Source organism: Eptesicus fuscus, chromosome 6 (assembly GCF_027574615.1).
Source record: "Eptesicus fuscus isolate TK198812 chromosome 6, DD_ASM_mEF_20220401, whole genome shotgun sequence".
In the NCBI taxonomy this organism is placed as follows: domain Eukaryota; kingdom Metazoa; phylum Chordata; class Mammalia; order Chiroptera; family Vespertilionidae; genus Eptesicus; species Eptesicus fuscus.
Window position 1 is genome coordinate 42,790,197 of NC_072478.1, and position 17,496 is coordinate 42,807,692.

The 17,496-nt window shown below is 34.8% G+C and overlaps 1 protein-coding gene across 1 annotated transcript in view; it reads left to right on the forward strand.

The window, feature by feature from the left end:
* The window catches only part of GLRB (glycine receptor beta), a 56,604-nt gene extending 42,401 nt beyond the window's left edge, over window positions 1-14,203 (forward strand). The window contains exons 8-10 of the mRNA XM_028152497.2: window positions 3,445-3,597; window positions 6,072-6,364; window positions 12,625-14,203. Coding sequence (XP_028008298.1) covers window positions 3,445-3,597; window positions 6,072-6,364; window positions 12,625-12,921 — 743 coding nt within the window. The 3' untranslated portion in view covers window positions 12,922-14,203. The remainder of the gene's footprint in view (window positions 1-3,444; window positions 3,598-6,071; window positions 6,365-12,624) is intronic.
* The last annotated feature ends 3,293 nt before the right edge of the window (window positions 14,204-17,496 follow it).

Sequence of the window (17,496 nt, forward strand, 5' to 3'; positions counted from 1 at the left end):
TACTCAATAAACAAATCATAGACACATAGAATTTTAAATATGGAAGGGACCAGATTGACACTGAAGTAAAATAACTGAGATGTAGGGTGACTGAATGTTACCAGGCAAATCAGGGTCAGCCATAGCCTAAGCATATAGTATAGTATTCCTTCTCTCTATACTCCCCATTCAAATTAAGGAGACTGACTACAGTTTTAGGGATTTTTACAACTCACCTAGTAATTATAGTAAAAAAACTTGAAAGTCAAGAAAAATCATTTGAGATGGTTGTGAAAACACATAATTAGCAGATGACTTTTTGAGTTCTGGCTCTATTTTAGGCTTTGTTTTAACTGATTTGTAGGAATTCTATGACTTAATCCTCACAACAATGCTCTGAGTTCATTACTTTTACTCTCCCTGTTTACACATTAGGATAATGAAGCAAAGACACTGCCCAAAGTCTACTGTTACTAAATGATGTCCTGGGATAGTGAGTCTGACATCACTACACAACCTGTGGGATCAGTCCTGTTGGACTTTGAAAAGACTTACCCACATCCAGATTATATGCTTAACATTAACAGTCTATTGTTTTGAAAAAAAAAAAAAAGTAATATGTTTATCAAAGTTTTAAAATTCATCTAGAGATGAAAATAAAACTAGTAATCTTATTTCTAATTTTAAGTAATAGCATAAAATTATGGAGCAGCATTGAAATTATGGGGCTTTTAATTTTTTTTTTTTTTTTTTTACCTTGAATCCCTTCATTTAAAAGTCCCCATTTGGGGATTCAACAATGACTAAAAGAGAGAATGATATCCTTTTATAGATTCATACTCTAATATGGTAAATAAATAAACAGATATAGTTTATTTTAGTTCTGAGAAGGAAATGAAAAGGTGTGCTGTGGTAGAGAGTACTTGAGGAATTACTCAAGATTTATGATAAGTAAAGCATTTTGTATAATTTTTTGTTATCATAAATAAGTCCCTGCTATCTCATTAGTTACATAAAAAATGATAACAAACAAAACTTAAGGTTCATATAAAAATATTTGGCACTGTGTTTCAGTAAACATGCTTTATCAGCATTTACATGAATCATATGAATATAAGTAAATCATAAATTAATCTTTGCATAACATTTAGAAATATATTTAGAAAAATAGAACATTCAAAACATATGGAATGCTTAATCAAGTAGTGAAAAAGATATAGAGAACAACATATATAAAATAATGGCCTATATTTTCTTTAATGTGTACAGAAGTATCAGAAATAATGAATTGGCTTTAATTGATTAAAATTTTTTTAATAATTGTAGAAATTGCAAAGGTGGAGAAATATGTGGGAAAGCAAGTATACAAAAATACTTAAGTTGGAAGCCTGAGTGAATAATAATGAAATGAAATCCCACAGGAAATAGAAAGTAAATTGAATTTGCCAATGAACATTTATATCAATTAGCTGCCCACCTGCCTCTCATAAATGTAACAGTACCAGGAAGAGATCAAAAAAGGTCAAGAAATGTTTCTCATAAAAGTTTATGGAGCAAATCGCGATAATATCCAAGCCTGTATTTTACTGCCAAATGCGTCCAGATCTTGGGAAGCTCCTCCAGAGGTGCCTTCCTAAGGGAACGTGGTGGAAACTTGCTTTAGAGTACAGGACTCATGTTATTTGGGCTGTCATTTAAACACGGTGGGGTGGAATGCAAAAATTTGTCTTAAAGCGAACTCTATAGTAAATTATCATATTTGTGACTACTTGGGCTACCTAAAAATACGTAAGCACATTGTGTGATTCCCTATTTCTCACATACTAGACGAATATAAAATTAACTTAAGTGATACATTACAAAGCCAGGTACTTCAGAACCACTTGTGGGAAATACTGGGAGCTCTTAACCGTCGCATATTGGATTTATGAAAGATTATATTTTGGAAAATTTGCACGTGATTGCTAGTTAGAAACATATGTTCTTGTTTGTCTGGGCAGGAAGTTAAGATGAGTTGGCTGGAAACAGAAAAGGGAGGGATATATTTTTTTTATTGTTTTGCCTTTTGTATCTTTTAAAATCTGTGTCTAGTTTTCATGAAATTAAAATTTAAAAAGAAAAAGAACAAACATTCTGCATTTATTGTTTTTTGATAATATGGAAATATGTGGCATAATTAGAATTTGCTTCAGTCCAAATCAGCTATTTATTGTTCTTACATGTTAGCTCTAATGATGGCAAATTTTGTGATAGGTACCATTAATGAATAAATATAAAGATTGTTCTAGTATCAGAAGTATATACATTCTTTATAACCATGAAAAATAGATAAATATTACTTTTTAAATGTAAAATAGTAAAAAGTAATATTCCCTTTCCTATAATTATTTTATTTATTCATTGTCAAATTTATTTGTTTCAACATTTACAAATAACAATGTACAGTTTAGGCTGAACACAACTGAAGATATTTTAACTTCTTGGTATTTGTACATAACCTTACTTTTGTTGAATGGTAAATGACATTTTTATTTCAATTTAGTGCTTTAGGCATTAAGTATCACATTTAAATTGCTGACTGAAAGGATTAGAACATTTAAAAATTAAACTCAAACATCTGGAAATATTCCAATGTTAGGAGAATATTTATGTCACTTATTTTCTGTCTCAAGTCAGCAATGGTTATTATGAGGCTGCTCATAATTTGTGATTAATTTTGGGGGACTAGTTGATGTCATGGCAGCTCTAAAATTATGTTGTAAAGAAATGTCTGCATTTGTCTCAGCTTGTGAAAATGAAGTCCTTTCCCTCAGTCAGAGAATGTTTGAGGGCCTGGAGTGGAGGAAGAGAGAATTGAGAGGAATCTCAGATGTTTGTACTTTATAATATTTTATCTATATAAAATGAAAACACTTATTCTCCCTAATGTTTACTTCCAATACGTTTTTAATTTTTAAGGCTTAAATATGCATATAAGTGTAGGAGACTGCCATGCTTTCTAGATAAGAAATGATACATGCGGCTGAAAAATTATACTGACCACATGTAGTCCAAGAGTGTTTCCTTCTGGACTTGTCCTGATTTGGCTTACTGCTCCCTGTATGATTCCTTGAGACCATTTGCTCAGAGAGTAAATGCAAAGTTTAAGTCCATTTCAAATTCTCTGAACAAAGGCTTCTAGCCAAGGTAGTGATGTAAGTGGAGCCACACATTGGTATCTTTTTCTCAGTGTAATAATGAAGTTGTAAAAGGTCAGGTGAAACTGGCCCGATGGTGTCATTCTTATAGACCACATCATTCACACACACACACACACACACACACACACACACACACACACACACACACACGGTGACTTTGCAAAACTGTCTCAAATAAAAGTAACATAACTTATAGGTACCTTACTGATTTCTGAAGTGGATGTGGGTGAGAACCTCATGTTTTTAATACGTTTGTTTCGGAAAGGGTACTACACCTGTGTGGAAGTCATCTTCACCCTGAGGAGACAGGTTGGGTTTTACATGATGGGCGTCTATGCCCCGACCCTGCTGATCGTGGTTCTCTCCTGGCTTTCCTTCTGGATCAACCCGGACGCCAGTGCTGCCAGAGTGCCGCTGGGTAAAGTGCTCCAGGCTTCCCTCTTGTGTCAGGAATGTGTGATGTCTTTATTGCACTACCTATACAGTCAAGTATTGTGAAATAATTAGTTTGGGAGTTGATGGCAAGCGTTTTCTTCTTTTTTTAACCTCCTTAAAATCTGCCATTAAGTTAGATTTTCTCAATATTTAGGTACTCTCTAATTAAACTAAGTTGTGTGTGTGTGTGTGTGTGTGTGTGTGTGTGTGTGTGTCCTTGGGGCATTTTCAACAGTAAATCTATCCTACTTTGACTTTCATAAAATAATTATTAATATGTGATATTCACTGATAACTAAAGTCTAAAATACCAAATAGTGACAAACTTAAAAACAATAACTTTTAAGACAATCTTTCAAAGAAATGTTTTATACTATCTTATACTCTTTATCAGGGATATAAAATCCTACTTCTTTTTTAAAAAAATGACTAAGCATCACTTTCCTAAACATCAGTTAGTATGTGCTATACCATAAGCAATGGCTAGAAAGAGGAAGGGCTGGTTATCTATACTCTCCAATCCGTTATTTTTAATGTTCTGTGACATGGAAGCACCATTAGCCAGAGTTGAAAATCATGTCAGGATAGGGATTAAAAGGACTGTGCTTGGGGAGATCATCAAGAGCCTTTCTAATGGGTAAAGGGAATGAATTTCAAAATAAGGACATTGTAATATGTGTTTGTTTGGAGAGTTTTAAATCTTTTCATGACTGTGTGTATATGTATGTGTATGCATGTGTGAATGTTCTGAATATCACCTAGAACTCACATAGGTAAAAATGTGATATATCTGACTTCTCATTGAAGTGACTGATGGGTTGCAGAATTTCATTCTTTTTTCCTCCATCAGAAAAGCCTTGTGCAAATCTCCCTGTTCCAATTTATGGGAATAACTAAATGAATTATAGATTTTGAAAAGAAGGAAAGCAGGAAAGAAGCAATGAAAATGACAACTTTGTCTGAATAAGAAACTTGGAGGTTTACATCTATTAAAAACCACAGAGACCATATCTATGTCTTAATAACCAAACGTGTAGGAAATTTTATTCTAAGGGTCACGTATCAGTATTGAAGACAATGACAATGGATAGATTAATTATTGTAGAGGATAAGAATTAACTAGGCAGTATAATGTTCTGGGAATACAACACCAAAAACTAGACATGTCAAAAACATTATGCATTTCCCCCAAATAGTCAATATTTTTTGGTTTACTAGAAATATTTTACTCTCATGCAGTAATACACGGGTGAGCAAAAGTAGGTTGTTTTTTGTGTGTGTGCCATTGCGGCATTCTTTTGAGTTAACAAAACTATTGTAATAATCATAATCTGCATGTCTTTTTCCTTATGAACAACTGTAAACCTACTTTTGCCCTGCCCTGTATAACTTGAAATGTCAGTACATATATTCTATGGAATACTACTCAGCCATAAGAAAAGATAAAATACTGCCATTTGTGGCAACAAAATAAGTCAGAAAAAGCTAGAACCCTATGATTTCACTCGTATGTGGGATATAAAACTGAAACTTACAGGCACAGACAACAGTATGGTGGTTACCAGAGGGAAGGGGCTGGGAGGGGTAGTAAAGGGTAAAGAGGACCAAATATATGGTGACAGAAGATGATCTGACTTTGAGTAGTGAGCATACAAAGCAGCCTACAGGCGATGTATCATAGAAATATACACTTGAAACATATGTGATCTTGTTGCCCAGTGCCACCCCAATAAAATTAATGAAAAAATAAAATATAAAGAAATGTCTGGCTCCCAAGGGTACTTTGGAGTTAGCTTTCCATGTACCATTAATATTACATATAGTGGAATTTCATTCTTTCCTTTAAAACTGGAATTATTTGTTTTCTCTAAAATAACCAGGAATGTTCTCTACTTTGTCTTTTCTATTACATTTTAAAAAAATGTGACCCTTATCAGAAAATTGCTTTATATGTTCTATTTTTATTCTGATTTAGCTGTTCATGGGATCAAATTCAACTCTGTAACTGTCTAAAATAATGCTAAAGAAATGAAATAAGCTTTGTAGCTTCCTCAGAGATACTATAGAAGAGTTTTAGATAGCTTTGATATTTAAACCAGCTCCAAAATGTGTTTTTATATCTCGGTTTAAATTTCTATTTCTTTGTTTAAAGTACTGAGTATTTACAAACATCCCCAATCACATTTAGTAATGCTTACATAAAAAGTCTATGTATTACCGTATTTTCCGGCGTATAAGACGACTTTTTAACCCAGGAAAATCTTCTATACGTCCAGTCGTCTTATATGCCGGAAAATACGGTATTTTTTCTACTCTTTGTGCTTTAAAGGGACCTGATGAATTTTTCACGAGTCTCTGGAGGTTATTGGACAGGGAGTTAGTCAAAGAGTAATGATTGCAAGACATTTTTTTCACAGGGCTGAATAGCAACTTTAATTCCCACTTCTGTTTCTGTAGGTATCTTTTCAGTACTCAGCTTGGCCTCTGAGTGCACAACCCTTGCTGCTGAACTTCCCAAAGTCTCCTACGTGAAGGCTCTTGATGTATGGCTCATTGCTTGTCTTCTCTTTGGGTTTGCTTCCCTTGTGGAGTATGCTGTTGTCCAGGTGATGCTAAATAACCCCAAACGAGTTGAAGCAGAAAAAGCCAGAATTGCTAAGGCCGAGCAAGCAGAAGGAAAAGGTGGAAATGCGGTTAAAAAGAATACTGTGAATGGTACAGGGACTCCGGTTCACATTAGCACTTTGCAGGTAAGAATGAAATTTTCCAATCCGATGATTTCCTCCATCATGGCTCTCTAGTGCCAGGAGAGAGATCTGTTCTGTGGGTGTAAAGATTTGATTGAATTGGTATTCACTCATTTTTTTCTCATTGATGAAAAGAAACCAAGCACAACATACTTTTCGGAAAACATGTAGGTCACATACTCATTAAGAAAAAAAGTCCAACACCTTATCATGTTTTCGGTGGACTTTCCACTGAGTTAAATGATGTATCTCTGCTTTGATGGTCACCATCCCATGTGGAGGTCGTGCCAGAACTACAGACCTCCTTACAAGTGTTTCTCATTTGTAAGCTTTAGTGAAAGGCCAAGAGGACTCTTGGGGAAGCACCAACCTTCTAGTTACAGTGAAGACTTAGGGGAGCTATGCTCTTGATTAAATCCCCTACATGTTTCCCATCAATTTAGAGAGTTTCACACAGAACTTGACAGGTAGGCTACTTACTTTTTGGGTGCCTGGCCCATAGGGAAACTAGCACATAGTTTGAGATCTGTCCAGCCTAAGGGTGAGTACCTGGAGAATTGGACAGGTTTAACTCTTTCACGCTATCTTGTACTTGATCATAGGTCTAGGAATAGTGGTTGACGTTTATAGGTTCAGGTTTGATAAATCCTGAAGCAACAGGCTGCTTCATGGATTAGGATAGAGTCCCCAAAGCGTCTCTAATTGATGTCCTCTGGTTGGGAAGACTAATAAACCAGTAGATGATTTCCACTGAGCTTAGCATGGAAAATTCCTCAAGAGACTATTGGTACATTGCATCCTAACACGTTGAAACTTTTGCTTGCTCTATTTTCTGGCCCCATACTACTCAGTTTGTTGACCACTCCCCTAAGTTAGACAAGTATGCTACATACGTATTTTTATGTACAAAAGCAAGCAAACAATTCCTATGTGATGCTGCCTGTAGATTTTTCCTTTTTTGTTAAGTAATTGAACTCACTTTCTGAGACTACAACTAAGACTTCTGCAAATTATTAGTTGCTACGTTGCAGGACATTTCCTCAGACCTTATAAGTCTTTAATACCCTAATCATTTTCGTGGAGAATAACATTTTCATTAATGCAGAGCTATGATGGCCTTAAAGAAGTAATGTCTTTGCCCAGCTAGTGTGGCTAAGTGGTTGAGTGTCAATTCATGAACCCAGAGGTTACCGGTTCAATTTCCGGTCAGGGCACATGCCCAGGTTGTGGACACGTGGCAGCAGACTGATGTATCTCTCTCATCGATGTTTCAATCTCTCTATCCCTCTCCCTTCTTCTCCCTTTAAAATCAATCAAAACATTTTTTTTTTTAAAGAAGTCATGTCTTTGACATATCTTACCTGCCCATTTACATCTCCCAATCTTACCACTTCCTCATATTTCCAACCAGTTAATCTTCCCACCCTCTAACTTGGATCCCGGTGAAGAGATCTGGAGATAGAAATCAAAGATGTCCTATAGAGCAGGTGCTTGATTTCCAGTAGTGCCACAATCAGCTCCATTCTCTAGTGTGTGGTGGGGCCTCTGTAACTGCAGAAATTCTGTAGTAACACAGAACACCAATGTGCAGATGAGCTTGGAATCTTAATGCATTCCATGAAGTGGGGTATTGAGGGAAGGAGACACATGAGAACCAGATTTTCAGAGTACTGTAGAACATATCAAGATTATTTATGAACATAAATATGAAGAATAAATAGGATCCAGAGTATTAGACTGAGTTATATTATTTTAAATTCAGCTTTTAAGCATTGAAATAATTACCTAATGAATAAAAGTTCAATATGCTTAATAACTTCTGTATTTTAATCCTCTATGTTTTCAGTTGTTAATAGAAACAGACCTGTCTGGATTCTGAAATTGCTATGACATTTTACTACAAAAGTGATAGAGTGTGATGCTTAGAGAGTTTAAACCTTGACCAGAAATTCTATATCCAAATGTAAATGTAAATTACTCTCATTTCTTACAGGCCAAAATGCAATTTCCAAAATTAATATTGTAACTATGTAATGATTGTATCATCACACAGGCTTCAAAATGAGAGTGTGTGTTCAAAAATAACTTAGCTTTAATGTAAGCATCAAACTTACAGTAAATGTGTGTGATAAATTTGTAAGATTGTTGCACACTGACACATGAAAAAAAGTATAAAAAAGGAAATTAAACAATTTTTGCCTTTTTAATTTAGTGCTTTTGGTTTCAAAATGTATTTGCTCTAGTGTATTTTGCTTTCGGAACATAAGCTTTTGCTGAGTAATTTCAATCAGAGATGTCATTTATTTTTAGACAGAATAACAATATTAATTAATGGAAGCATAATGAAATTTGGGTTGTAGAAAACATTTAATGCTGATTTTTAAAAATTGATTTCAGAAAGGAAGGGAGAGAGAGAGAGAAATAGAAACATCAATGATTAGAGAGAATCATTGATCAGATGCCTCCTGCATAATACCCTCCACTGGAGACCAAGCCTGCAACCTGGGCATGTGCTCTGAACAGGAATCAAACTGTGACCTTCTGGTTCAGAGTTTGATGCTCCAACACTGTGGCACACCAGCTGGGCTAATGCTGATTTTTTAATAATGCTCTTGCTAAGAAACATAATGATAAAAAAAAATGTAAGAAAGATCAATGATAATTTAACCTAGCTTTTAGTAAGAAGTTTTCATAATTTCATAATTTTGACTACATATAGAAATATACCATTATCCTATCAAATAAAGAGGGAATATGCTAATTGACCCTCACACCGTTGCAAAGATGGAGGCACCCACAGCCAATAAGGAGGGAATATGCTAATTGACTGTCCCACCCTCAAAGATGGCAGCGCCCATAGCCACAAATATGGCGGCACCCATAGCCACAAGATGTCAGTGCCCAGTCCCCTCAGCCCCGCTGGGGCGGCAGGCACGCCTGCCTCCGGAGTTCCTCATTTCCTCAGTTCCTCAGCCTCCAGCCACCCAGGGCTGGCCCAAGGTGCAGGCAAGCTTCAGATGGTGGCTGTCCAGCCACCCAGGGCCAGCAGTGGCAACAGCAGAGGTGTGATGGGGGCGTCGCCTTCTCCTGATTGCCTGGTCGCCTCCCACCCCTGAGGGCTCACGGACTGTGAAAGGGGGCGGGCCAGGCTGAGGGACCCCCCCACTCTAGTGCATGAATTCTCATGCACTGGGCCTCTAGTTCATTTATAATTGTCTAAGTTTTTCCTCCCTAAATTTTGTACTTCCTCAGCTGTTCCAATATTTTGGTTTCTAATTTGTTCACTCATGTATTTCTTTTTTATTTAATAACTACAGTTAAGGACCTACTATTGTCAATATCCTGTTCTTAATACCTAGTATATGCTATTTACAACAAAGGTATTTTGAATGAAAGACAAAAAAATATTCATGTCTATGGATTTGAATAAATTCATATATAAAAGTTGCTGTTCATGCATGAATAAAATAGTTGTTTCTTTATAGGAATGATGTGTTTTTAAAGTTAAATGTTGATTTAAATTTTGTGTAATATATAGAGTTTATTCATTTTGAGCATATTTTTATCTTCTGTGGAAATAGTATTATCTATCACATTGAAATTATGCCTAAGCCTTCTGTTCAAGAAACATCATAAAAGGTGATTTGCTATTAAATGTGTATAGACACAGACTGAAAAAGGATCAGAAAGAAAATCTCAGAGGTTAAAATTTGAAGCATTAGGTAGTTTTAAATCTGCTTTATTTTTTTTACTAGAGGCCCGGTGCATGAAAATCATGCACTGGAGGGGGGAATCCCTCAGCCCGGCCTGCCCCTTCTCACAGTCTGGGAGCCCTCAGGGGCAGGTGGCAACCCGGCGATCAGGATAAGGTAATGCCCCCATCACAGCTCTGCTGCTGCCACTGCCGGCAGCTCAAGCCTCAGCTGGCCCTGGTTACCTGAGCCTTGAGTGGCTCTGGGCGACTGGGCAGCTGCCATCTGAGGCTTGCCTGCACCTTGGGCATCAGCTGGGCAGCTGCCATCTGAGGCTTGCCTGCACCTCGGGCCAGCCCTGGGCAGCTGAGGGGCTTAGGGGACTGGGGGACTCCGGAGGCAGGCGCGCAGAGTGGCCGGACCCACCTGGGAGTGGGCCTGGCCATGCTGTGCACCTGCTGCCCCGGTGGGGCTGAGGGGACTGGGGGCCACCATCTTGTGGCTGTGGGCGTCGCCATATTTGAGGGTGTGGCAGTCAATTAGCATATTCCCTCCTATTGTCTGTGGGTGCCACCATCTTTGTGAGGGCGTGACAATCAATTAGCATATTCCCTCTTTATTAGATAGGATTTTTTACAGTTTCATTATTATACTACCTCATTTTTGCTACCAGTAATTTTTAGAAGTTTATATGAAAGTGAGACCCAAATGAGAAAATAATGAGAAATTATAAATTGGAGATTAATATAATCAAGATCACTTTTAAGAATGTGTTAATAACTAGGGTTACTGTTTCATTTATAACCACTTTATTGAGTCCCTCTTCATGTGATAATTGTTTAAAATAGTGTTTATATTATAAACTATTTTATACTTTTATGTACATATAAATGATGCATATGTGTAGAGAGTAATTAAAAAAAGAAAGTTGTCTGTTTAAAATCTCTGATGAAAGGGACAAGATTAGATCAGCCAATTTGTTAATGAATCATGAGCTATTTTAGGAACTGAGAGCTTCTCAGTAGGAAACTTAATCTTATACCTTATTTAGTTGTGTCATATCATTAAAAATTACTGCTGTAGTAGATAGAGGTTCTCTCCACCAACACACACACACACACACACACACACACACACACACACACACACAACCCCACTGATTTCAAATACATCTCTGGAAAAGGTTTTAACAAAATAAATAGTTAAAAATTTAGTATGACCAAACTGAAGCTTTTTGGAGTACTTTTCTATGCTATATGTTAACATTGAAGAAATCATTCTTCTCTTACTGACATGTTTACTATATTTAAATAATATTTCTGAATAAATATTCTATACCTACATTTGAATAAACTATATAGATAAAATTCTAATATCATTAAAATTGCTAGGAGAATCTAAGAATGTTTATGTAAATATGTTTATGTAAATAAAAATAATTAAAATTTTATGTAAATAAAAACAATTTGAAGTATTTTTGTGTGACAAGTCCTAATATCATATAAATTTGGCTTCTTGTTTAGTTATTTACAGATACAAAAGCCACATATAAAATATGATTTACAGTAAATACATTTCTATAATAAATACATGTGGCCTTTTTTGTGAAAAATAAAAATAACTGGTAAGAAGTCATGCTTTCTAAGTCTAAAGCTAGGGTTCTTCTTTGTTCTGATGAGGGGATCTAAAGTACAGTTAGTGCATCTAAAGCTTTTAGAGTGGAGAATTCTAAAGGGAGAAAGTGTGGCATATCCACCGTGTCCCAGATTTTGAAGACTGCTTTGATAGTTTGAGGATAATGCAAAGATTTGGTATGTAGAGTCTGTTCTCAATTTATCTTCCAATCAAGGTAATTAGGTACTCTTTACAAAAACTCACTGATACATGCTGAGACCTACACATTCCTCAAACAGCCCTGGAAACCTAGACCTTTAAATGTGGTCTTCTGTCTAGAACAGAATAATCTCTGTAGCATACAATCTGGCTAAGATATGCACAATTTCTTCAGGTTCTCTGAGTGTGGTTTGCTAATTCAACTGTAGCCAACAAGTTAGGAATTCCTTTCACTAGCAGAGCTGTGGTTCATGATAGTTGTGACCATCTTTTAGTTCTTATTTGTGAGTGTGGTTTAGAAACAACAATCTGTCTCATTGGGGTGATAAACACCTTTATCATTTATAAACTACCCTATTTGGAAATAGTGTCCACAAGTCAAAGCTTATAAGTACCGGAAGATTTCTGTAATCCATATATTGTAGTAATATGGTCTGTGTTGTGATTAAATATTGGATTTTTATTTCATTGGTCTTTCAGTTGAGAACTCAGAAGCCTGGGAGCACCTAAGATAAATGTTTATTTGCATTTTGATCCCTTAACATAAAAAAACCCATCAAAGTTCATTCCATGACCTAAACCTTGATATACAGGCCACATTTTAGAGTTAAATGTTCAGGCAATCTAATGGTTTAATCAGTTGTCTATTATATCTGATTTTTAAAATATCCTTTTGAAGAGATGTGTTTTATAAATAGAAAATTCTAAATACACTCTGTGTTTAATTTTTATTTCCAGGTTGGTGAGAACAGATGCAAAAAAGTTTGTACTTCTAAGTCTGACCTGAGATCTAATGACTTCAGCATTGTGGGAAGCTTACCAAGAGATTTTGAATTATCCAATTATGACTGCTATGGGAAACCTATCGAAGTCAACAATGGACTTGGGAAATCTCAGGCAAAGAGCAACAAGAAGCCTCCCCCCGCCAAACCCGTTATTCCAACAGCAGCAAAGAGAATTGACCTTTATGCAAGAGCATTGTTTCCTTTCTGCTTCTTGTTCTTCAATGTTATATATTGGTCTGTATATTTATGATACATTTTTTCCCATTTCTATAAAAAAAATCCCATTTCATTGTGACCAACCTCACTCATCAATGCCAATCTATGAAAATATATTGCATTTGGATGCCATTTGATTGTAAAAAAAAAAATGTGGCACCTTAATTTTGAATGGCAGCATGGTTTTGTTACATCTGTGCTCTGAAAATGATGTATATATGTATAGCAAACATATTGCTTCAGGAATAAACAAAGGGTAAGCATACTACATAAAATAAAACTCAAATAATTCTCTGCAGTTAGTGTAAATTGCAAATACTTAAGATAATTCTGATAAAATGACATGCACGCTGAATCCTATTATGATCACCATTCTAAGATATGTAGTATTTCAAATTTCCTTCCTTGTAACTTTCAGAGAAAGCCGTCGTATTCTTGTATAATTTTTGATGGTTTTATCACAGATTAAGCAAAGTTATATTACATATTATTTAAACTTTGTAAGTAGAGGTATATCAGCTATAATTATGTGGGCTCTATGGAGAAATAAAGTTTAGAAATTTACTAATTTGTAAAATCAGCTCATTTTAAAGTGTGTCTGTGTTGTCAAAAGGCCAGATAATAAAACACAGTAATCATTTTTGAAGCAAAGGGATATCTGGATTTATGTAAATATACTGAATTCTGGCTTCTGATAAGATAAAAATAAAGGATAGATACATTGATTAAATATTTCTGATAAGAGAAATTGTATTCAATCCACATTAAAACCTAAATATATTTTCACGGACTTAATTTTGCTGATACAGAGTATACACAATAATTGTGCCTTACAACGAGTGACATCTATTTTAAATTGGTATATAGCAAAGGATATGTGATTTTACATCAGATTTTAGAAACCAAGAGGAAAATACTCTATTACTGAAGTAATTTGAGTTGAAGTAGCAGGGTTGGGGGGAGCCCATAATCATTTAAGACTTTTAACTTATTTTATTAAAATGCTTACATATTTTTAAGTAAAATTAAAAAATTTTCTTAATTTTATTTTTTCTGCATTCATTTAAATATGATTTTTAAATTTGTCACAAAAAATTAAAGATTAGGTAAATATCTTTGTTTATGTTAGGCATGACTTCTCTATATGTCCTTGTTTGCTAAAAGTCTAGACTACTTATATTTACTTAGTTCATCTTGTCCCAACCTGAAAATAGGAACTTTGTAGTCTCTAAGACTCCCATTTCCTAGTAATATCACAGTACATTTTTATTTCTCCAAAGCTGAAATTAGAATGATCAGTAATTCACATAACATAAATATAAGACCAAATAAATATATTTATTTGGAGAGTTTTGTTTGTTTGGTCAATTCTATAATAAAATGTGTTTAAGTATTGTTTATATAAATTGTGATATATAATTTAGTGCTATTTTATTGAAGACCTTAATAGTTGTTAGTAATGTTTTTCTTACAAACCTGTGTATTTCTTTGGTGTCAGTTGTTACTTCTCCTCTTTCATTTCTGATTTCATTTATTTGGGTCCTCTCTCTTTTTTTCTTAATGAGTCTGCTTCAAAGGTTTGTTCAGCATCTTTTCATAAAACCAGCTCTTGGTTTCATTGATCATTTGTATTGGTTTTTTGAGTCTATTTCATGTATTCCTTCTCTGAACTTTATTATTTCCTTTCTTCTACTCACTTTGGGCTTTGTTTGTTGTTCTTTTTCTAGTTCCTTTAAGCGTAAAGTTAGGTTGTTTGAGATTTTTCTTATTTCTTGAGGTAGGCCTGTGGTGCTATGAATTTCCCTCTTAGTCTGCTTTCACTGTGTCCCACACATTTGGGGTTGTGTTCTCATTTTCATTTGTTGCAAGGTAAATTTTGATCTCTTCCTTAGTGACATGTTATTTATCCTCCATGTCTTTGTGTGGGTGTGTTGTTTTTTTTTTCAGTTTTTTCCCCCTGTGATTGATTTCTAGTTTCATACAATTGTGGTCAGAAAAGATACTTAATCTGACTTCACTCTTCTTAAATTTACTGAAACTTGTTTTGTGGCCTTACATGTAGCCTATCCTAGAAAATGTTCCATGTGCACTTGAAAAGAATGTATATCATAGTGTTTTGGGGTGAGATGCTCTGAAAATATCAATTAAATCCATGTGATCTAGTGTGTCATTTAAGGCTGCTGTTTCCTTGTTGCTTTTCTGTCTGGAAGATCTATCCATTGATGTCAATGGAGTCATAAAATCCCCTACTATGACTATAGAACGGTTGGTCCCTCCCTTTATGTCCACCAACGTTTGCTTTACATATTTATGTGCTCTTATGTTGGGTGCTTAAATGTTTTCAAGAGTTATATTCTCTTATTGGAATGCTCCCTTTATCATTACATAGTGTTCTTCTTTGTCTCTTACTATAGTCTTTGTTTTAAAGTCTATTTGTCAGATATAAGTATTGTTTTTCCAGCTTTTATTTTATTTCCTTTTGCATGAAATATCTTTTTCCATCCATTTACTTTTAGTCTGTGTGTATCTCTCATTCTGAGGTAGGTCTCTTGTAGACAGCATATATGAGTTTTGTTTTCTTATCCATCCAGCTCTCTATGTCTTATGATTGAAGCATTTGAGCCATTTACATTTAAAGTGATTATTGATAGGTATGTAATATTGCCATTTTACTATTTTAACCATGTTCCCTGTTTGTTTGTTTGTTGTTGTTGTTTTTCTTTTTCTTAAATAGGAGCATTTAACATTTCTGTTTTGGTAGTAACAATCTCCTTTAGTTTTTTTCTTTAACATTACTGGTTTGATGGTAAAAAAAAAAAAAACAAACTCCTTTAGCTTTTCCCTGTCTTAGAAGCTCTTAATTTCCTTTTCTATTTTATAAGATAGCCTTGCAATAGCCAAGATTTGATAGCAGCCCAAGTGCCAATCAGTAGATGAGTAGATAAAAAAAGCTGTGATATATTTGCACAATGGAATACTACTCAGCCATGGCAAAGAAGGAAATATTACCTTTGGTGACAGCTTAGATGGACCTGGAGAGTATTATGCTAAGTGAAATATGCCAGTCAGAGAAGGACAAGTACCATATGATTTCAATATGTGGAATCTAATGAACAAAATAACCAATCAAACAAAATAGAAACAGACTCGTGGATACAGAGAACAGACTGACAGCTGTCACAGAGGGTAAAGCAGGTTGGGAGTTTGGTGAAGAATGTCAAGGGATTAAACAAAGAAAAAAAGTCAGACACAAACAACAGTAGGGTGATTACCAGGGCAAAATGGGGATGAGAGAGATAGAAGAGGGTAAAGCTTGGATTAATGGTGATAGAAGGAGTAAAAATATTTTACAGACTTGCTTGTAACTAATATTAATGGACAACATGAATGTAATATTCAAGGTTTGTTATACTCTTAGTGTGTGTAAGTACATAAAAATGGTATTTTATGTTTTTATACATTGTGCATTCTCTCTACATACACATATATATTGTACATATGCATACATGTTATTTTACTTTTCCCTTAACCAGCAAGAACAATGAGAAAATTAATGAATCCCATTTCAGTTGAAATTTCTATACTCCAACTAATAAGTGCATTCTTACAGCCATAAGTATTTTTAAATTTCTCAAATCTCACATATCACACCCAAAACAGTCTTTTCTAAGCCTTTTTAGAGTTTATTACTAAACAAAAAAATCCTTATTAGGTATTTAATATGTTAAAGGCTTTGAGTTACCGAAAATTATAAAGAGGAATAAAATATAAGTCTCATTCTTAAATAACAATCAATATAGTATTTTGCATATTTATGCTAAATATGCAAATCACTGCAATATAAATCAGAATATAATGCATATTTAAAAGCATAAGAAAGAACAAACTAAATCAATAATTTGTCTAAAAGAAAAACACCTGTTTTAAAGAAAAATGGATAAGAAATACTTCAGCCCTAGCTGGCTTGGCTCAGTGGATAGAGCGTTGGCCTGGGGACTGAAGGGTTGTGGGTTCAATTCTGGTCAAGGGCATATGCCTGGGTTGTGGGCTGGATCCCCAGTAGGGGGCATGCAGAAGGCAGCCGATCAATGATTCTCTCTCATCATTGATGTTTCTATCTCTCTCTCCCTCTCCCTTCCTCTCTGAAATCAATAAAAAATTTATAAAAGTAAAAAAGTAATACTTCAATAAAGGTAAGTAAAGGTCATTTTATTATAGGTCATACAACTTTGAATCTAGATGCTAATTAAATGAAAAAAAAAACATGAATTATAAAGAGCAGAAATGTAATAGAAAGTGTTAAAGCACTATATAAATTTTTTTCTTAGTTAATGGGAATAATAAGCAGTAAAGCAAATTTTCTTTAGCTGATGATGTAAGGCATTTTACCTAATGTTTGTTTCTTAACTAAAACTCCCATCTGATCGTAATCCTATAACTTACAACAATTTTTAGTAAATCCCAAATTGCAGCCTGAGGCAATTGCAGTTCAATTAATATCATTCATAGCGAGGCAGCCAAAAGGAGGCAGAGCCCTCCGTGGTGTAGCAAGAATTCAGCCAAACTACAGGTCCTTTCTCAATTACCTCATCAAACAGGGATTTTATTA